Raw genomic sequence first — 23587 nt, forward strand, 5'->3', positions numbered from 1 at the left:
CCATGAACAATGAAATCAAAGCACAATGCTCTATAATCTGTAGATTATGTAACTTTTTCAATTGTTTATCAGTCTATTAACAACCATTTATTGTAATAGCCTTACATATAGATGATACAAGTGTTGTTTATTCATAGATAAATAATTGATGGAACTTGGAAATAATTTGATCTGGAAAATTTTTGAAAATTGGGGACCTTGATTCTGAATTTTGTCAAACATAGTTTTGTTCCGTGAATATAGGGTATCATGGTTTGCGCTCATTATGTTATGGATTTTGTTGTTCTTCAGGTATAAAATATATAAATAAATCACATGAAGAAAAGAGAAGCTAGTTGTTAAAATTTTAGTTATTATGATATAATTATATAACACAGCAAAACATAACTGCAAGAATGTTGAGTGGACACATTAATAATGATTAATAAAATAAAAGTATCGTTCAACCCAGTACAACAAAATATGCATCATTTTAAACGGACAAATCATACATTATTACATGTAACTGTGTCATGAATCAAAAGTAAAGAGCATTCAGACGGCTATTATCTAATTAATGCATGCGCCTAAATTGTTTTACCAGATTGCATGTTCAGTCCACACTAATAAGGGAGACACTTTCCGCTTTTGTCGTATTTTTCTATGAGCGAAAATCCAGTTATGACAGAGAGTATCGCACCTGATAAGCCTGTGCGGACTACACAGCCTAATCTGGGACAACACTATGTACATGCATTAAAACCTCTTTTTACAGAGCGAGCCTCAAGTATTTATTAAATGATTAATTAAGTCTTCTTACATGATTTTTTAAGAAACACTCAGAAACCTCTCAGTAAAACATGATTTATTTGATAGCAGGCGCAGGAAAATTAATTGAACTTGAGAAAAATTATTCAGGAAATGTACATGAAGTTCCAAGCTTAACTAAACAGCACTGTCATTTCAAGCAATATATCGAATAAATGTCTTGTTACTCGATAGTGTGCACGAAAATCGTCGATATTTTCTGGTATTCCCATGTAATTTGGTACTGTATGATGTTCTTGTTTTGAGAGAGTATACTCAAAATAGTTAGTATACTGTATTCTTAAATAACCCATCCAAACTAAAGCGCATCCCATCACTTACCCTACCAAACATGCATATTACAACTTACGTTTCCAGACTAAAGTGAGCGATCGAAGTCGACCCTAGTTTACAGTAAAGATGGTAAAGTTTTTCGGCAAACGAAGTTAAACTCCTTGTCTCTATTATAGATAATAGCATATAAAAATAAAAAAATAACAAAAGTATGGGCTTCCATACTGAGCTTAGAACCAGAAGAAAACATGTGTTTATTGCATGGAATTTCAGCCGAATAAACATCTTAATGTGACTTGAACACTAACACGTGAGTGTAAAATAGTGTGAACCCAAACGACCATACTCGCAACAATCACGCACCAATGACTGAATTTTGACTACTACTCTAGTAGTGCTATTATTACTGCTGCAGCTACTACTACTATAACAACTACTTCTACTGCAAATGCTGGTGGTGCTGGTGCTGCTACTGCAATGCTACTGCTACTATTACTTCTACTACTTCTACTACTACAAATACTACTACCACTACTACCAGTCCCACTACCACTATAACCAGTCTCACTACCACTACCGCTACTACCATCACTTCTACTACTACTACTACTGCTACTTCTACTACTACTACTACTACTACTACTACTACTACTACTACTACTACTACTACTACTACTACTACTACTGCTACTACTGCTACTACTACTACTGCTGCTTCTTCTGCTACTACTGCTACTTCTGCTACTCCTGCTACTGCTGCTACTGCTGTTACTCCTGCTACTGCTACTACTACTGCTGCTACTGCTGCTACTACTGCTACTGCTGCTACTCCTGCTACTGCTCTTATTGCTGCTTCTGTGGCTAGAGCTGCTACAGCTGCTACTGCTGCTGCTGATGTTGCTACTGCTGCTACTGCTGCTACTACTACTACTACTACTACTACTACTACTACTACTGCTACTACTACTACTACTACTACTACTACTAATAATAATAATACTAAAAATATTTCTGCTACTACTACTACTACTACTACTACTACTTCTACTACTGCTACTACTACTGCTACCCCTGCTACTGCTGTTACTACTGCTACAGCTGCTACTGCTGCTGCTGCTTCTGCTGCTATTGCTGCTACTACTACTACTGCTGCTACTTCTGCTACAGCTGCTAATGCTGCTGCTGCTACTACTACTACTACTACTACTACTACTACTACTACTACTACTACTACTACTACTATTACTACTACTACTACTACTACTACTACTACTACTTCTACTACTACTGCTACTATTTCTGCCACTGCCGCTACTGCTGATACTGCTACTGCTGCTTCTGTTGCTACTGATGCTGCTGTTACTGCTTCTACTGCAGCTACTACTACTACTATTACAACAACTACTAATACTGCTTCTCCTGCTGCTACTGCTGCTGCTACTCCTGCTGCTGATACTGATGCTGCTGCTAATGCTGCTTCTGCTTCTACTGCAGCTGCTACTAGTACTACAACAACTACTACTACTACTACTACTGCTGCTGCTACTGATGCTGCTGCTACTGATGCTGCTGCTACTGCTGCTTCTACTGCAGCTACTACTACTTCTACTACAACTATTACTACCGATACTGCTGGTGGTGCTGGTACTGCTACTACACTGCTACTGGTAATATTACTACTCCTGATTCTGCTACTACTAAAACTACTACTACCACTACCACCAGTCCCACTACCACAACCACTACTACCAGTCTCACTACCACTACCGCTACTACTACTACTACTACTACTACTACTACTACTACTACTACTACTACTACTACTACTACTACAACAACCACTACTATTACTACTACTACTACTACTACTACTACTACTACTACTACTACTACTACTACTACTACTACTACTGCTGCTGCTGCTACTACTGCTGCTACTGCTGCTGATGCAACAGCTGCTACTTCTTCTGCTGCTGCTACTCCTGCTGCTTCTACTGCAGCTACTATTACTATTACAACAACTACAACTACTGCTACTGTTGGTTGTGCTGCAACTACTACTACACTGCTACTGCTACTATTACAACTCCTTCTACTACTACTACTTCTACTACTGCTACTACTACTACTGCTACTACTACTACTACTACTACTACTGCAGCTACTTCTGCTACTACTGCCACTGCTGCTACTCCTTCTACTGCTGCTACTGCTACTACTGTTGCTACTGCTGCTACTGCTGTTGCTGCTACTGCGGCTGCTACTGATGCTGCGGCTACTGCTTCTACTGCAGCTACTTCTACTACTACTACAACAACTTCTAATACTGTTACTACTGCTACTGCTACTACTGCTGCAGCTGCTGCTACTGCTGCTGCTGCTACTGTTGCTGCTGCTGTTATTGCTGCTTCTAGATGCCGCTATTTTAACTTAAGCTGAACAAGTTACTATAACACCTTGCTTGCAGATGAAAAAATTACTCCCACACCGGTCGACAAGCGACAATTGCGCGATATTGGCTCGATATATCGTATTGAGCGTCGAGAGAATGTCGTGCGTCGACAGGCGACATTCTCGCGATATATTGAATGTCGCGCGTCGTATCGTGCGTCGAGAGAATGTCGAATGTCGCGCTCGAAGGTCGACACACGACATTCTCGCGAAATTCTCTCGGCGCTCAATACGACGCGCGACAAATCAGTCGACAGTCAAGATTTTCTGCGATTTTTTTTCTCTAAAACCCAGCGCGATATGGGACACTCAAATATTGATTGTCGCATGATTGTCGCGCGTCGTACTGAGCGTCGAGAGAACGCGTGTGTCAACCTAGGGGTTTTAGGTCGACAAGCGACAATTGCGCGATATTGGCTCGATATATCGTATTGAGCGTCGATAGAATGTCGTGCGTCGAGAGAATGTCGTGTTATTTTTAGCTCGACAGGCGACATTCTCGCGATATATCATATGAATGTCGCGCGTCGTATCGTGCGTCGAGAGAATGTCGAGTGTCGCGCTCGAAGGTCGACACACGACATTCTCTCGACGCTCAATACGACGCGCGACAATTCAGTCGACAGTCAAGATTTTCTGCATTTTTTTTCTAAAACCCAGCGCGATATGCGACACTCAAATATTGATTGTCGCATGATTGTCGCGCGTCGTATTGAGCGTCGACAGAATGTCGCTTGAATGTCGTGTGTCGACCTCGAAGGTCGACACGCGACACTCAACTTGGCCCTATCCGGATTCCGTTCACCTGTGATTTAGAAGAGTAGTTTATCACAACGATCGTATTGAGCGTCGATAGAATGTCGTGCGTCGAGAGAATGTCGTGTTATTTTTAGCTCGACAGGCGACATTCTCGCGATATATCATATGAATGTCGCGCGTCGTATCGTGCGTCGAGAGAATGTCGAGTGTCGCGCTCGAAGGTCGACACACGACATTCTCTCGACGCTCAATACGACGCGCGACAATTCAGTCGACAGTCAAGATTTTCTGCATTTTTTTTCTAAAACCCAGCGCGATATGCGACACTCAAATATTGATTGTCGCATGATTGTCGCGCGTCGTATTGAGCGTCGACAGAATGTCGCTTGAATGTCGTGTGTCGACCTCGAAGGTCGACACGCGACACTCAACTTGGCCCTATCCGGATTCCGTTCACCTGTGATTTAGAAGAGTAGTTTATCGCGTAGACCCTATTTGTAAAGAGTTAGAACGGTAGATGACAAGAGTTATGCGTGTACCACAAATCGTTCTCTGTCTTGCGAGTTACCGAAAACTGTTCCACTACAAAACGGCCAAGGATGTGACCGTGCTTTTTGGATCACTTGAAGAATGCATAAAAAGCCTTCGTGACCACGAAATACAAACAAATACGAGGTATGCTGTTGGCTTCAGCAGCAAAGGCTTTGGCAAAAGAAGTACCGGTAGGTCACCAGCAGTCAAAATACATTATTAAAATGAAAAATGACTAGGGTTTGTTTAACCATGTGCGTTAAGTGCGTTTAAATCGGTGTGTAGATATACCGAAATCCTATTAATATTAATAATTTATCAAAATACTGCGGATATTAAGATAGAATATTGCATAATTCACTGAAAAAGCAGCAGTATAATTAATTCCCCCTACCAACCTTCCCCAGGACCCTACCCCCCACCCCAGCTTACCCCTTGGTTTCCAGATTGTTAAATGTACACCTATTGTGTTTGGTTTGACTTTTCAACAACAAATAATGACAAAAATATGCGTATAGGTATTATAAACAGGCATGGCAACTCGAGTGTTCTCGATGAAAACGGTCTTGTCCAGTGTTCCTCAATCTTTTGTCAATAGGCACATAGTGCGTTTTATACTTTGTTTTTATATAATACATTAACACAGGTTCTTTTTTCAAACTGTGTATTTTCGTCAATATTCCTTGTTGAAAAGTCAAACCAATCCCAATATGTGTACATTTAACAATCTGGAACCCTGGGATAAATGGGGGTGGCAGGTTGGGTCCGGGGAAAGTCAATATACTTCATTTATTCGCATGCAAAATGACAAGAGTAAGAATAAACACATGCTTTATTTGTATTTTAGGTCACCAGCCTTCAATATGCTTTATATATTCATATTAAAAATGACAAGAGTTTGAAGAAACATATATATCGTTTACTTTTTTTGTTATCGCCACTTATTTATTTACTCAAAACATTTATACTCTTAACTAAGGGTGTCACGTTTAAACGTTTGAAAGGCCACGTTTCGTGTTTTGCTCAAAAACCTTTACAAAAACAGTTAACCTTTAAACGCCCGTCTATATCAATAAAATTCGTTTTAGTTAATTACGTTGTGACGTTTCAAAGCTTTTTAACAGCTGCCAGGGCCCTCGTTTGGCATTTTTTACTGCCGAATATCGGCGGCTTTCCAACATGAAAAAAGTATACTTTTTTCCCCTATTTCAGCTATAAATCCCCCCTCCCTTTTTTTTATTTAATGTTATACCTATGTTGCCTGCTGGTATGGTGCTACTAACTTTGATTAGTTGTTTATTTATATAAATCATATTAAAATATCGCAATTTTAAGTGCTCAATGGTTGGTGAAAAGATCTTCTAAAATTCCCATTTTCGCCCAAAACGACGCAAAATTCCCCCCTCTAAGGGCCCTGGCCCCAATCCCCCAAAGTGTAGAGAGGGCCCTCGTTGCTGAAAAAGACTCGTATTAAAAACTATTTGTATCCTGTGCTCCAGATGGCCCTTATTCATAATACCGTAAGCATAACAATACACCATGTACGGACTAGACCTCTTGAATATTTAACGCGCATCATCATGAAATTCCCGGCTTTTGCTGCATGAGAATGCCCCGAATCCTCTTGAACATTCAACGCGCGTTGGCCCAAGGAAATATTCACAACGTTTATTCATCGCCATTCATTTCTCGAGATATGGCGAACAATCTCCGTATAGGAACATTTTACTAAAATTTAAGTATGCATCTTTTGATATACATCGTGCTATAAGTAGAACGTTAAATAATTGAAAACTGGTTTACTCTTGTTTAAGGAATGTTGGTAAATAATTCACATTCGTGTCAAAATATTACGGCATGTAAGTAGACAAATTGTAACCCATTGGTTAGACAACGATGAGAACAGTTGGTTTTAGTATGACATCATGTGCGAATGGGATATGCACTAAATATAATATCAGGAAATAAGTACTTCTTTCAGTTTGAAGAAGTGATGGCACTGATGCGTGATGATTTTAAAACGGACATAGGGATACCCAGGGGGTTTTCAGCACTGTCTGCGCCTCCGGACAACGGAGGCACTCCCAAAGCAAACGGACCTGATCCCAAACCGAAATTATAAAAAAAAAAAAAAATTCCAAAATTTTTTTTTTAAGAATGAAGTGTCTTATAACTTGTGTGACTAACCAGTGTTTGTTTTGGTCAAAATATTTGCTATAAGGTTTTAACTGTTTAGTTCTTATCACAGAGTGTAACTGTAACTGAAAAACAAAACTGCAGTAATTGAATTAACGTTGAACATGCCCAATATTGCATCTGTTTACAAAAAGAAGACAAAATAACCAAATAAAAACAAATTTATTTGTTAAACCACTGAATTTTTTAAGCATGATTAATTCACATTTTTTTCCCAAATGAGCCGTTTCATCGAAGCAAAAATTCCCAAAATGACCAATTTTGTCAATAAAAAATTCCCAATTTGGTCAGACTCCTTTTCCCAAAATAGGCAGAAAAACCCCTGATACCGTTTAAACGGGAACATTTCGTTTATTTCATTTCGTTTAAACGTTTAGAAAAATCTGTAAACGTGACACCCTTACTCTTAACTAGAACATCAGTTATAGACATAAACAAACCTTTTCATTAAGTAGGTACATATAATAGCTTGTTATGTAGCAAACATATGGTAATAGTAGAAACATAATCAATTTATTTATATGTTCTTGTTTGTTATCGAATCAGGCTCAAATATTGTCAACAACAAAAGGGTCCAGTGGCTGTATGGGAAACTGTTCCCCATAGCCTAAGGCCTAAAGCATGTATATTTTGTACAGTAGACATTTACAATGTTTCTTTTAATAATACTGAAGTTGTTAAAATGATGTACCACACTCGGCATTGAAAACAACACTTCTGTGTGTGTTCAGATTAAATTTCGGTGAATGTGGAAGTGATCAATAAGCAGATTTGCACTTCATTACAACCAGCCTAAGGTAATTGTGGCTGCTGTTATGTAAATGCAAGTCTGTTGTAATCATCATATTGTAATCATACATGGATTGTGTGTTAAAATGCAAGGAGGATAATCATGAGGAGGATGCAAGGAGGATAATCTCAGGAGGAGGATGCAAGGAGGATAATCACAAGAGGGGAATGCAAGGAGGATAATCACAAGAGGGGAATGCAAGGAGGATAATCACAGGAAGAGGATAATCACAGGAGGAGGATGCAAGGAGGATAATCTCAGGAGGAGGATGCAAGGAGGATAATCACAAGAGGGGAATGCAAGGAGGATAATCACAAGAGGGGAATGCAAGGAGGATAATCACAGGAAGAGGATAATCACAGGAGGAGGATGCAAGGAGGATAATCTCAGGAGGAGGATGCAAGGAGGATAATCACAAGAGGGGAATGCAAGGAGGATAATCACAGGATGAGAATGCAAGGAGGATACTGTGAAACCATTATTAATCGTCAGGCATTAATTTTCATAAATTTCGTCAGTCGACCGATCGGCGAATTTAAGATCCTAACGAACAATCATGCTCTATGTTTGAACAAAAACAAACACTAAGTTGAACAATATTTTAAAACTTTACCGTAGACATGAGGCACTCAATTCCAACATAATCCATGCACACATTCACTGCTGTTTCGTAATCAAGATTAATCCGGTTTTGACACAAAGGGATATAGATTACACAAGGTACTTAACTGACACGTTACACTTCTTTAAAACGCTTGTGCAGTACAGCTGTATCGAATGCGTTGACTTCGTTTATGTAGAATGGTAATGAATTAGCGCTAATTGTTTATAACTTTATTACCCATTAGATGCATTGTGTTTTTCAGGGGTGTTGCATATAAGCCATCACGCAGCGAATGCCGATGAAAGACAATACACCAAATGAAAAGATGACGATGTGTGATCAACATGCGTATTTATCACAAATTAATAAAGAATATTTTAATTGCTGTTTGTTGTTTGATTGTTTGCGTTTAACCACACTTATTACTATTTTATATGTATCAATTTATTTATTTTTAAATTATTGATTTATATACCGGTAGTTTACTTTTTAAGAACAAACACACACATAGAGTTTATAATTTTAATGTTGATATCAGAATAAAAAAGCATTTTATTTGAAAAAAAACACTTAACAAACTGAAACCTCTTTCGTATAACACAAACAGTTTTAAAACGGTATTGACAGCATTTTAATAAAAATCATACAAACTAGAAAACATACCCAAGAAAACAAACAAAAGTGACTAGTTTGATTTACTTGCAAAAAATACTTCATTTCATTTAGAGAGCAAAAAAAACAGGAAACAACATTGTTTCATCAACACAACATGGACACAATTTTTTAATCAGTCCAGCTTTAAGACTAATTGGCTTTGTTGTTACAAACACTCGTTAACGGTTATTCGATCCCACTTGTCCGCTAATCATAACAATGAACGTGTGAATGGCATACATTAAGAGGGTCCATTACTGTCCCTTGATAACAAAAGACTAGTTAATTGGCATGTGACAAACAGGCCCCACCTCCTGCAGTGATTCTCAAGCGTGTTCCCGCATTCGTTCCACGATTTTTCGCAACTGCGATTGATCGCGAATATGTATTACACACAAATCGGATAGTGACTGACGCATTTTTTTAAATTCAAAATCAGAAATCGGCGAATTTAAGTGCTGACGAAATCGTCATTTTTATAGAAATGACGAAATTTTGTGCTGTCGAAAATAAATGGTTTCACAGTAATCACAGGAAGAGGATAATCACAGGAGGAGGATGCAAGGAGGATAATCACAGGAAGAGGATAATCACAGGAGGAGGATGCAAGGAGGATAATCACAGGAGGGGAATTCAAGGAGGATAATCTCAGAAGGAGGATGCAAGGAGGATAATCACAGGAAGAGGATAATCACAGGAGGAGGATGCAAGGAGGATAATCACAGGAAGAGGATAATCACAGGAGGAGGATGCAAGGAGGATAATCTCAGGAGGGGAATTCAAGGAGGATAATCTCAGAAGGAGGATGCAAGGAGGATAATCACAGGAGGATGCAAGGAGGATAATTATAGTTGGAGGATGCAACGAGGATAATCACAGTAGGAGGATGCAAGGAGGATAATCACATGAGGAGGATTCTAGGAGGATGCAAGGAGGATTATCACAGGGTCACTGAGTGTACATGATGCAGGAAGATGCTGATATTTCATTCCGTTGACAGAAATTAAGAGCCTGACCCAACATAGTTAAAGCAGAATACTAATAAAATTAAACTAGAAATGGCGCGGCAGAGGCCGACGCGTATCCCCACGCCGAATGTTTGACCTAGGTGTGCCCCAGGGTTGGTAATGGGGCCATGCATAGCTGAGATTGATAGTATTGTCATAAGAGAAGTTCATCATCAATTAGAAGTGAATTGGTGTAGAAATGAAGAAGTTATAGTAAAAGGCAATTTTGGGTGGGTGTGACATATGTGGGCAGGGCGCCCCAGGGTTGGTAATTGTGCCATGCATAGTTGAGATTGACCGTTTTGTCATAAGAGAAGTTCAGTATCAATTTGAAGTGAATCGGTGTAGAAATGAAGAAATTATAGTAAAAGGCAATTTTGGGCGGGTGTGGTCTATGTGGGCGGGGCCCCAGGGTTGGTAATGGGGCCATGCATAGTTGAGATTGACCGTATTGTCATAAGAGAGGTTCAGTATCAATTTGAAGTGAATCGGTGTAGAAATGAAGAAATTATAGTAAAGGCAATTTTGGGTGGGTGTGGTCTATGTGGGCGGGCCCCAGGGTTGGGATTGGGGCCATGCATAGTTGAGATTGACCCTAATGTCATAACAAAAGTTCAGTATCAATTTGAAGTGAATCCGTGTAGAAATGAAAAAATTATAGTAAATGGAAATTTTTGGTGGGTATTCACACAATGGCTGCTACTACAACTTATAGCCCATATAGGGGGGCATGCATGTTTTACAAACAGCCCTTGTTGCTTCTTTCTTTGTACAGGGACTAGCATTAAGGAGAAGATGCCTGTGTGAAGGTGTTACCTCTTCATGGCAATACAATACAATACAAATCTGAAATTGTGTTTGTTTCTCCCGCAGTCCTGCATATGTATTTTCTATAACTGTTTGTTAATGGTGTTTTGTATGGTTATTGGCCTTTTCTTGTGTTAATTTCAAATTAATTTAAGAACTGTGCATGATTATTTTTAGAAAATTGTGGTAGAGTTAGTTAGTTGTTGCAGTGAGGGTCTGAAATTTGTTAATGACATTTAAAGGAGTGTGTTCACAGATCGATGATTTTTTATGCCACATTTATTAAACATAAAAGGATACTGTATGAACGTGAGTTAAATACATGTATACATACAATTAAAATAGCTGGGTACGCAGTGTTTAAAAATATGTGTGAACTTAAACGAAAATAAAGTTGCTAATACCGAATTGGAACTTAAGTATCAAGAAATACATGTACATGTAAGCAAATATTGTAAGTTCAATAATTTTTTTCATGAGTTATTTCTCTATGAAGTGTTGAGTAATATTTATACAAACTTTCGTTTCTACTGAATTGTAAAGGTAGCTTTATTGTATTTTGATGATAATAAGTCCTTACACATGTTTCATATGCCAACCACTTTGAACTTGTATAGCCAATATCTGTGACAAAGCCCACTCCTCGAGCATTACTTGTATGTGACAGCCTTTTGTATTATGTATTGTTTTTGTATAATTCAAGCTCTATAAATAAATTATGCATATATTTTTGCTATAGTGAATCACTGTTGTGTCTTGAGTATGTATTTATGAGTATGTCTTTTAAACTTTAAAAACGTATTTGCTCACTTATTGCAATGTTGTAAAACATAATGATCGGATGATTTGTAACCGAATAAATAATAATACATTAAGCAATTTGTTGAAGTTTACTTAAGTAAGATCATTTTGAACAATTTCATATTAAATTTTTGCAACATTCCACTACATGTATCAGTATGTGTAACATCACTACGGTACATAATATGACCGAAAATGCATAACGTCATTACCTTTAGGACGACCGAAACATAAAATTTTTAATTTGCTCTAAAAGGCGTAATTAAAGCTTCATACATTTGCCCACTCCTCGAGCATAACATGTATGTGACAGCCTTTTGTATTATGTATTGTTTTTGTATAATTCAAGCTCTATAAATAAATTATGCATATATTTTTGCTATAGTGAATCACTGTTGTGTCTTGAGTATGCTCTCAAAGGCGTTATTAAAGCTTACTAATTACTTCCATCGTAAAACGGCTTCATACATTTGCCAAATGATATCAATTACATAAGTTAATGTTTGAACTAATTTAAGCTTATTTATTTTTGCTCGATTACATCAAAATCCTAAGGCTTATTGAGACACTCTCGAGTCCGTTTCCTGGGAAGAACCAGAACTTGGTATCTATCGAAGAGATAATGAGAACGCTCCCCGAGTAGGGATCGAACCCACAAACTCCCGATCTCTAGGCGGACAGCAAATCCATTACACCACCGCGACCTTCAATTATATTGTATATCATTGAAACTATTGCAGTATTGCTCTCTCATTATACACTAGCATGTGGTCCTTTATTTATTGCAAGTGATCAATGGCCAAAACCGCACTGCACGATACAAAAAACAGCATTACACAATACATAACAACATGCAAACATAATCAAATAAAGCTGGGGTCACCGCGTACCGGCATGTGCTTTTTCTAGCTCTTGTCATTTTGCATGTAAATAATGAAGTATATTTACTGCTCGCGACATAAAACACAATTAAACGATAAGTTTCTTCTAAACTCTTGTTATTTTGCATATGAATAAATTAAGTATTATTGACTGCTGGCACCATGAAACACAATTAAAGAATTGCTTTTAATATCTTTTGTCATTGTGCAGGTGAATAAATGAAGTATATTTACTGCTGGCCTCGTGATACACAATTAAAGCATGTGTTTTTCTAGCATTTGTAATTTTGCATTTGAATAAATGAAGTAAATTGACTGCTGGCCTCGTGAAACACAACTAAACGATATGTTTTTCTAGCTCTTGTCATTTTGCACGTGAATAAATGACGTATATTTAATGCTGGCCTCGTGATACACAATTAAAGCAAGTGTTTTTCTAGCTGTTGTCATTTTGCATTTGAATAAATTGAGTAAATTGACTGCTGGCCTCGTGGAACACAATTAAATGATATGTTTCTTCTAACTCTTGTCATTTTTCCATTCGAATAAATGACGTATATTTACTGCTGGCCTCTCTCAACTCTTCTAACTCTTGTCATTTTGCATGTAAATATATAAAGTATATTGACCGCTCGTGACCTAAAACACAGTTAAAGCACGTGTTTCTTTCTAACTCTTGTCATTTTTCTTGTGAATAAATTTAGGTTTATTGACTGCTTGCACCGTGAAACACTATTAAAGCAATTTTTTCTAACTCTTGTCATTTTTGGACTCACGTGAAACGCTATTAAAGCAATTTTTTCTAACTCTTGTCATTTTTGGACTCAGATGTTCAATGCAAACCACAGGTTTTTTTCTAACTCTTGTCATTTTGCATGTAAATATATAAAGTATATTGACCGCTCGTGACCTAACACACAGTTAAAGCACGTGTTTCTTTCTAACTCTTGTCATTTTTCTTGTGAATAAATTATGGTTTATTGACTGCTTGCACCGTGAAACACTATTAAAAGCAATTTTTTCCAACTCTTGTCATTTTTGGACTCAGATGTTCAATGCAAAAGACAGGTTTTTTTTCTAACTCTTGTCATTTTGCATGTAAATATATAAAGTATATAGACCGCTCGTGACCGAAAACACAGTTAAAGCACCTGTTTCTTTCTAACTCTTGTCATTTTTCTTGTGAATAAATTAAGGTTTATTGACCGCTTGCAACGTGAAACACTATTAAAGCAATTTTTTCCAACTCTTGTCATTTTTGGACTCAGATGTTCAATGCAAAAGACAGGTTTTTTTTCTAACTCTTGTCATTTTGCATGTAAATATATAAAGTATATTGACCGCTCGTGACCGGAAACACAGTTAAAGCACGTGTTTCTTTCTAACTCTTGTCATTTTTCTTGTGAATAAATTTAGGTGTGTTGACTGCTTGCACCTTGAAACACTATTAAAGCCATTTTATCTAACTCTTGTCATTTTTGGACTCAGATGTTCAATGAAAACGAAAGGTTTTTTTCTAACTCTTGTCATTTTGCGTGTAAATATATAAAGTATATTGACCGCTCGTGACCGAAAATACAGTTAAAGCACGTGTTTCTATCTAACTCTTGTCATTTTTCTTGTGAATAAATTTAGGCTTATTGACTGCTTGCACCGTGAAACACTATTAAAGCAATTTTTTCTAACTCTTGTCATTTTTGGACTCACGTGAAACGCTATTAAAGCAATTTTTTCTAACTCTTGTCATTTTTGGACTCAGATGTTCAATGCAAACCACAGGTTTTTTTCTAACTCTTGTCATTTTGCATGTAAATATATAAAGTATATTGACCGCTCGTGACCTAACACACAGTTAAAGCACGTGTTTCTTTCTAACTCTTGTCATTTTTCTTGTGAATAAATTATGGTTTATTGACTGCTTGCACCGTGAAACACTATTAAAAGCAATTTTTTCCAACTCTTGTCATTTTTGGACTCAGATGTTCAATGCAAAAGACAGGTTTTTTTCTAACTCTTGTCATTTTGCATGTAAATATATAAAGTATATAGACCGCTCGTGACCGAAAACACAGTTAAAGCACCTGTTTCTTTCTAACTCTTGTCATTTTTCTTGTGAATAAATTAAGGTTTATTGACCGCTTGCAACGTGAAACACTATTAAAGCAATTTTTTCCAACTCTTGTCATTTTTGGACTCAGATGTTCAATGCAAAAGACAGGTTTTTTTTCTAACTCTTGTCATTTTGCATGTAAATATATAAAGTATATTGACCGCTCGTGACCGGAAACACAGTTAAAGCACGTGTTTCTTTCTAACTCTTGTCATTTTTCTTGTGAATAAATTAAGGTGTGTTGACTGCTTGCACCTTGAAACACTATAAAAGCCATTTTATCTAACTCTTGTCATTTTTGGACTCAGATGTTCAATGAAAACGAAAGGATTTTTTCTAACTCTTGTCATTTTGCGTGTAAATATATAAAGTATATTGACCGCTCGTGACCGAAAATACAGTTAAAGCACGTGTTTCTATCTAACTCTTGTCATTTTTCTTGTGAATAAATTTAGGTTTATTGACTGCTTGCACCGTGAAACACTATTAAAGCAATTTTTTATAACTCTTGTCATTTTTGGACTCACGTGAAACGCTATTAAAGCAATTTTTTCTAACTCTTGTCATTTTTGGACTCAGATGTTCAATGCAAACCACAGGTTTTTTTCTAACTCTTGTCATTTTGCATGTAAATATATAAAGTATATTGACCGCTCGTGACCTAACACACAGTTAAAGCACGTGTTTCTTTCTAACTCTTGTCATTTTTCTTGTGAATAAATTATGGTTTATTGACTGCTTGCACCGTGAAACACTATTAAAAGCAATTTTTTCTAACTCTTGTCATTTTTGGACTCAGATGTTCAATGCAAACGACAGGTTTTTTTCTAACTTTTGTCATTTTGCATGTAAATATATAAAGTATATTGACCGCTCGTGACCGAAAACACAGTTAAAGCACGTGTTTCTTTCTAACTCTTGTCATTTTTCTTGTGAATAAATTAAGGTTTATTGACTGCTTGCACCATGAAACACTATTAAAGCAATTTTTTTCTAACTCTTGTCATTTTTGGACTCGGATGTTCAATGCAAACGACTTTGCAACATCCTTTGCGACAATGCTCCTAACTCTTGTCATTTTGTATGAGCGAGTGTCTAACTCTTTACAAATAAGGCTAACCAGTTTATCGCAACGACCGTAGGGTGCGCATACAGTCTACTAATGAAATCATTAAAACTAAGAGAGACAACTGTGATAATCACAAGTAAACAAAATGGCAACCAACTTGAAGAATTTCATGCAAGTTGGTCGAAAAATAGTTGCCGTAGGAAGAAATTATCGGTATACAGTTCTTTTTCATAAATATTGAAATTATGTAGACTTTATGCACTTGAGTCGTTGTTAATTGCGTCCGATCGGCTTATCATAACAATAACGCATCGTGACCTAAATTATGACCTTTTTTGATGTAGCATTGTAGGGACTACACACAACCAATTTACTCAGTAACATACATGGAATGTTGTTACAAAAATTAACAACAGTAACAGTGACTGTCAGAAACCTTAGATAATTTGCTACTTACTGTAAGTACAAGAAATTCTAAACAAGAAATGATTACTATCATCGTTTATATATATACAAAACGTAATATATAGACCAGTTGAATGTTATTGTTATATTCCGCGCATGCGCACTGGCTGGTTGGCAAAAAACACTGGTTACAGTAACGTAAAACATGTAAACATGTCATTTGTTTAGTCAATAAAAAGATACAAACATCCGAAATAAACATTAAAACTCTTAAATAATAGTGCAAAAATATAATATTTAGTACCAATAAATGTATTTTCATAAATATAATTTCCTCTGTATAAAAATACGCATTAGTTATTAACATCAGAGTAAACGTGGTCGGAAGACTAAAAACTGGCAATCCAACAAAACAAAACAATAAATATTCTTTCCTATTCTTTGTGATTGTAAGATTTTGGTAAATTATATTTCAAAGATAATAGCACATACATTTATTTGATTATGATTATAAGTGGTGTAGATATTGTTATTGTTCATAAGCAAGCGAAAGTGTAAGTGTAAAACAAAGCCCTAAAAGCGGAATACATTACAATTTATAAACATTGTAGTAATTTTATTTTCCATTGCATGAATTACCGTTTCGTTTTCATCGAATGACAATATCATAAAGTTTAGCACACATATAAAAAACAAGAACTGCATATTAAGCAAACTAAACTGTCTTTGCGTGCACTCTCTTTACTGGTGATAAGGAGTGATAACAATCTAGCATTTTATGATAAATAAATCTATATAATAATTTATTTTACGCAAGTATTTTTTACCCTTTTGTTGTTTGCTTGTTTTCATGATGTCATTTCGTACACTACAGAAGCGTACAATCTTAACACGTAATAGCCGAGTTTACATTTGCCGGTTCTCGTAAAATACGTTAATTGTGTAGCAATGAAACTGCACAATATTTTTTTTATAGTTATTAACACTCTATTATTATGATTAAACAGGCTAATATATACATACACTAATTCCTGTTAATCCATTTCGGACAAATATCTTCATTTTTTTAAATATGTTAAAATATTTTATTAAAGCAACTGTTTCGTATTTTGGCTTTACAATTTTGCTTAGATGATCGCTCAATATGCCAAGAGATGACATGGAGGTATCATAAATTGTGTTTAATGACCAGACACTTGTATGCCACATGTGGATTATGCAGGGGCCCAAGAATAGGTCACTGGATTTATGACACCATGTGTTCTTTGTAATTGTTTGGACAGTATCCGATCATAACGAGATAATCGCTTTATGATGAACAAAGGTGCAATAAAACACAGGGTTAAAAACGTTGAAACAAAGAGTGTAAAAATTGGTGTGAATAATTAAATAAAAACAATTACATTTATCAAGAAAATTTATTTAATGTGTAACAAGGAAAGTTTTTACAGGCATAAATGTTCAAATCAGTTACTATATGTTGCGTTCATAAAGTCGATCTATTTGCTGTTTGATTACATCCTTATTTTTGTTCGTTCATTAAATTTGATTTATTCTGAAAGAATTCAATATCAGAGAATTTTTTATCTAAAAAATGGTCGCGAAGATGTGCCAAGTAGAGATTTTTATGGTAACCGCATATCGCGCTCGTATATTGTGTTCCACTCCAGAGTTCGTTTATAGTAAAAACAAATAATAACAACAATATAATCGTTCAAAAAATGCATTTCCTTGCACGATTATGTTTTATTCAGACATAGTTAGTAAAATTATATTTGATATAGTGCATGATTATCAATAAAAACGATGATTATTTCAACCTTCTCTATATGCGCTTATATGAATTTCACCTCTTTTTGCCAACCAGTGGGCGGAGTCTAATATTTGCAGGTGCGCGTGACGTCACTCGTCAACTGGTCTATAGAAACACTGCTAGTTCATAGTTTCATCTTCAGGGGATACACCTTTATATGTCTGGACATATTATTCAATTATTCTTTTGTTTCAGAGCTCATGCTTTGGAGCTTGGAAATCAGGTTCCGACAAAACCAATATTATTCCTGAAACCAACATCCTCCTACATTACAGAGGGAGAGAAAATTAAGGTCAAGTAACATGATGATGCTTTACTAATAAATGCCAAGTAATACAACTAGATCAATTCTCCCATTCTAGACAACTATCAGTTTATAAAGTAATGACTGAAGATTCAACATCATTCAGTTAGTATGAGTTTTCTTCATTGCAACACCTTTCTTTTATGTGAATTCTTGCCAGGCAGACACGAAAATCTAACAATATATGACAATATTATTGTTCCCAGTTTATTTAGTATTTTTTTCACAAGCATACATGCTTGCTGACATGTGGACAAAAGTAGACGTGTTGATCATGTTGATAATAAAGTTGCTGTATGAAAATGATATGAGAGCCATGCATGTTTGGGGAATTATTATAATATCAAGCAAATTAACTATTCAAGTAACTGTGTTATTTTAGATTCCAGTGGGGTGTTCATCCCTGCACCATGAAGTAGAGCTGGGGATCGTGATAGGCAAGCCTGGATCCAGGATCTCAGAGCAGGAAGCCATGAATCATGTGGCTGGCTACGTCCTCGCTCTCGACATGACTGCACGGGACTTCCAGGATGAGGCAAAGAAGAAAGGCCAGCCCTGGTCACTAGCCAAGGGCTTTGATACCTCCTGTCCGGTCAGCAGTTTTATTGAGAAAAAGAGTCTTACTGCTCCAGAGAATACCAGGCTGTGGCTCAAAGTGAATGATGCCATAAAACAAGATGGGAATACCAAGGATATGATATTCTCCATTCCATTTTTAGTGAGTTACATCAGCACTTACTTTAAGTTGGAGGAAGGAGATGTAATACTGACAGGGACGCCTGAGGGGGTGGGGCCGGTGTGTGAAGGTGATGTCATACAGGCAGGACTAGGGGATATTGTGTCTTTCACTTTTCAGGTTGAGAAGTCCTAACCTAAAGGACTATATTCATTTACTATTCACTGGAAACCCATTATTTGTCGGACACAATTTATACCTAACACAAATACTATATAAAAAGTGTTTTGTAGTACTAAAGTTATGTATCAAGATATTGTTAATGATAAAAGAATAATCTCAAACAGGTTATGCATTTTATATCATGAATGCACGTGATATATAAAAACACACTAAGATAACTTTGTATATTGTAACCCGCTAATTTTTTAACTTTTATTGTCGAAAACTTTACTTGGGGGTTCTCTGTCAAATGTACACTTTGTAGTCGGACCTTCTCTCCCAGTTATGTTCTGTGTATGTATAATGTGGGTTGTTTGCTTAATTGCTTAATTTGCATTATGGGCACATTTCTTGACAAAAATAATTTTATAAAATTAGAAATTAACAAATTTAAGTATCCTCACAATTTTGATATATTTTAAAGAATGGTTTTGCAGTAATAAATGCTATAATTCCTGTGATTTGTTAACAGTTTTAGTTTTGTAATATAAATTATGTTAGTTTTAAGTATGAACTCACTATTGACAATTATTGTGCTGATATTTTATTGAAATAAAGAATCAGAAACCAATTAACTCCTCATATTTGTTTTAAATTTTATGAAAAACAAAACCTTAGAAAAACATCTATTAAAATTGATCATATTAATACCAAAATTGAGAATATATTTGGTAATATTATAAGATAAGTAAAATTGAACACATACTTTGCTATTAAATACAGCCTCTTGTTGATGTAGGCGCATACAAGTATGCAATTTCTGTTTTCTGCTATCAAACCAACATCCCATATATGTATTTGGATGCAAAGCTGTTTAAGTTGTTTAGAGCTTTGAGTCTGACCCAACCCTGACTTTAAGAAGGAATACGTGCATGTTCTTTCAGCTGAGATTTGAGATTGTTTATGAGCTGATCAACATCGTCAATCAATTAGCTGAGTGGATACTCAAATCTCATCTTCTATACTCAAATTGAAGTATGGTTATGAGACTAGGCCCCTATTGAAGTATGGTCATGACACTAGGCCCATATTGAAGTATGGTCATGACACTAGGCCCATATTGAAGTATGGTCATGACACTAGGCCCATATTGAAGTATGGTCATGACACTAGGCCCATATTGAAGTATGGTCATGACACTAGGCCCATATTGAAGTATGGTCATGACACTAGGCCCATATTTAAGTATGGTCATGACACTAGGCCCATATTGAAGCATGGTCATGACACTAGGCCCATATTGAAGTATGGTCATGACACTAGGCCCATATTGAAGTATGGTCATGACACTAGGCCCATATTGCAGTGTGGTCATGACACTAGGCCCATATTGAAAAATGGTCATGCCACTAGGCCCATATTGAAGTATGGTCATGACTCATGACACTAGGCCCGTATTGAAGTATGGTCATGACATTAGGCCCATATTGAAGTATGGTCATCATGACATGATACTATGCCCATATTGAAGTATGGTCATGACACTAGGCCCATATTGAAGAATGGTCATGGCACTAGGCCCATATTGCAGTATGGTCATGGCACTAGGCCCATATTGAAGTATGGTCATGCCACTAGGCCCATATTAAAGTTGGGTTAAGATACTTGGCCCATATTAAGGTATGGTCATTGCACTAGGCCCATATTGAAGTATGGTCATGACACTAGGCCCATATTGCAATATGGTCATGACACTAGGCCCATATTGAAGTATGGTCATGGCACTAGGTCCATATTGAAGTATGGTCATGACACTAGGCCCATATTGAAGTATGGTTATGACACTAGGCCTGTATTGAAGTATGGTAACACTAGGCCCATATTGAATAATGGTCATGTCACTAGGCCCATATTGAAGTATGGTCATGACACTAGGCCCATATTGAAGTATGGTCATGACACTAGGCCCATATTGAAGTATGGTCATGACACTAGGCCCATATTGAAGTATGGTCATGACACTAGGCCCATATTGCAGTATGGTCATGACACTAGGCCCATATTGAAGTATGGTCATGACACTAGGCCCATATTGCAGTATGATCATGACACTATGCCCATATTTAAGTATGGTCATGATTTTAGGCCCATACTGAAGTATGGTCATGACACTATGCCCATATTGAAGAATGGTCACGACACAATGCCCATATTGAAGTATGGACACGACACTATGCCCTTATTGAAGTATGGTAATGATACTAGGCTCATATTGAAGAATGGTCATTACACTAGGCCCATATTGAAGTATGGTCATGAAACTAGGCCCAAATTGAAGTATAGTCATGACACTAGGTCCATATTGAAGCATGGGCATGATACTAGGCCCATATTGAAGTATGGTCATGACACTAGGCCCATATTGAAGTATGGTCATGACACTAGGCCCATATTGAAGTATGGTCATGACACTAGGCCCATATTGCAGTGTGGTCATGACACTAGGCCCATATTGAAAAATGGTCATGCCACTAGGCCCATATTGAAGTATGGTCATGACTCATGACACTAGGCCCGTATTGAAGTATGGTCATGACATTAGGCCCATATTGAAGTATGGTCATCATGACATGATACTATGCCCATATTGAAGTATGGTCATGACACTAGGCCCATATTGAAGAATGGTCATGGCACTAGGCCCATATTGCAGTATGGTCATGGCACTAGGCCCATATTGAAGTATGGTCATGCCACTAGGCCCATATTAAAGTTGGGTTAAGATACTTGGCCCATATTAAGGTATGGTCATTGCACTAGGCCCATATTGAAGTATGGTCATGACACTAGGCCCATATTGCAATATGGTCATGACACTAGGCCCATATTGAAGTATGGTCATGGCACTAGGTCCATATTGAAGTATGGTCATGACACTAGGCCCATATTGAAGTATGGTTATGACACTAGGCCTATATTGAAGTATGGTAACACTAGGCCCATATTGAATAATGGTCATGTCACTAGGCCCATATTGAAGTATGGTCATGACACTAGGCCCATATTGAAGTATGGTCATGACACTAGGCCCATATTGAAGTATGGTCATGACACTAGGCCCATATTGAAGTATGGTCATGACACTAGGCCCATATTGCAGTATGGTCATGACACTAGGCCCATATTGAAGTATGGTCATGACACTAGGCCCATATTGCAGTATGATCATGACACTATGCCCATATTTAAGTATGGTCATGATTTTAGGCCCATACTGAAGTATGGTCATGACACTATGCCCATATTGAAGAATGGTCACGACACAATGCCCATATTGAAGTATGGACACGACACTATGCCCTTATTGAAGTATGGTAATGATACTAGGCTCATATTGAAGAATGGTCATTACACTAGGCCCATATTGAAGTATGGTCATGAAACTAGGCCCAAATTGAAGTATAGTCATGACACTAGGCCCATATTGAAGCATGGGCATGATACTAGGCCCATATTGAAGTATGGTCATGACACTAGGCCCATATTGAAGTATGGTCATGACACTAGGCCCATATTGAAGTATGGTCATGACACTAGGCCCATATTGAAGCATGGTCATGACACTAGGCCCATATTGAAGTATGGTCATGACACTAGGCCCATATTGAAGTATGGTCATGACACTAGGCCCATATTGCAGTGTGGTCATGACACTAGGCCAATATTGAAATATTGTCATGACACTAGGCCCATATTGAAAAATGGTCATGCCACTAGGCCCATATTGAAGTATGGTCATGACTCATGACACTAGGCCCGTATTGAAGTATGGTCATGACACTAGGCCCATATTGAAGTATGGTCATCATGACATGATACTATGCCCATATTGAAGTATGGTCATGACACTAGGCCCATATTGAAGAATGGTCATGGCACTAGGCCCATATTGCAGTATGGTCATGACACTAGGCCCATATTGAAGTATGGTCATGCCACTAGGCCCATATTAAAGTTGGGTTAAGATGCTTGGCCCATATTAAGGTATGGTCATTGCACTAGGCCCATATTGAAGTATGGTCATGACACTAGGCCCATATTGCAATATGGTCATGACACTAGGCCCATATTGAAGTATGGTCATGGCACTAGGTCCATATTGAAGTATGGTCATGACACTAGGCCCATATTGAAGTATGGTTATGACACTAGGCCTATATTGAAGTATGGTAACACTAGGCCCATATTGAATAATGGTCATGTCACTAGGCCCATATTGAAGTATGGTCATGACACTAGGCCCATATTGAAGTATGGTTATGACACTAGGCCCATATTGAATAATGGTCATGTCACTAGGCTCATATTGAAGTATGGTCATGATACTAGGCCCATATTGAAGTATGGTCATGATACTAGGCCCATATTGAAGTATGGTCATGACACTAGGCCCATATTGAAGTATGGTCATGACACTAGGCCCATAT

General features: G+C 37.2%; 2 protein-coding genes across 2 annotated transcripts; one reads left to right on the top strand and one right to left on the bottom strand.

The window, feature by feature from the left end:
• Window positions 1–15798: 15798 nt before the first annotated feature.
• Window positions 15799–19731, top strand: LOC127841055 (acylpyruvase FAHD1, mitochondrial-like). Its single transcript, XM_052369577.1, has 3 exons — window positions 15799–15953; window positions 18154–18250; window positions 18645–19731. Exons 1-3 carry the CDS (start codon window positions 15886–15888, stop codon window positions 19131–19133), a joined length of 654 nt encoding a protein of 217 aa, XP_052225537.1. The 5' UTR covers window positions 15799–15885; the 3' UTR covers window positions 19134–19731.
• Window positions 19732–20014: 283 nt separating this feature from the next.
• LOC127840751 (uncharacterized) lies at window positions 20015–23541 on the bottom strand. Its single transcript, XM_052369166.1, has 3 exons — window positions 23308–23541; window positions 21121–21252; window positions 20015–20068 (listed from the first exon to the last, which is right to left on the bottom strand). The coding sequence occupies exons 1-3, from the start codon at window positions 23539–23541 to the stop codon at window positions 20015–20017; spliced, it is 420 nt and encodes a 139-aa protein (XP_052225126.1).
• Between the last annotated feature and the right edge of the window lie 46 nt (window positions 23542–23587).

Source organism: Dreissena polymorpha, chromosome 8, assembly GCF_020536995.1.
Source record: "Dreissena polymorpha isolate Duluth1 chromosome 8, UMN_Dpol_1.0, whole genome shotgun sequence".
Lineage (NCBI taxonomy): Eukaryota > Metazoa > Mollusca > Bivalvia > Myida > Dreissenidae > Dreissena > Dreissena polymorpha.

What these genes read in the sequence shown, in the direction of transcription:
- LOC127841055 (XM_052369577.1), top strand. Translation starts at nt 15,886, where the DNA reads ATGGCAACCAACTTGAAGAATTTCATGCAAGTTGGTCGAAAAATAGTT. An exon ending in GCCGTAGGAAGAAATTATCG is followed by an intron (nt 15,954 to 18,153) that starts GTATACAGTTCT and finishes CTTTTGTTTCAG; the next exon opens with AGCTCATGCTTTGGAGCTTG. An exon ending in CAGAGGGAGAGAAAATTAAG is followed by an intron (nt 18,251 to 18,644) that starts GTCAAGTAACAT and finishes GTGTTATTTTAG; the next exon opens with ATTCCAGTGGGGTGTTCATC.
- LOC127840751 (XM_052369166.1), bottom strand. Translation starts at nt 23,541, where the DNA reads ATGACCATACTTCAATATGGGCCTAGTATCATGACCATACTTCAATAT. An exon ending in TACTTCAATATAGGCCTAGT is followed by an intron (nt 21,253 to 23,307) that starts GTCATAACCATA and finishes ACCATACTTCAG; the next exon opens with TATGGGCCTAAAATCATGAC. An exon ending in TACTGCAATATGGGCCTAGT is followed by an intron (nt 20,069 to 21,120) that starts GTCATGACCATA and finishes GATGTTGATCAG; the next exon opens with CTCATAAACAATCTCAAATC.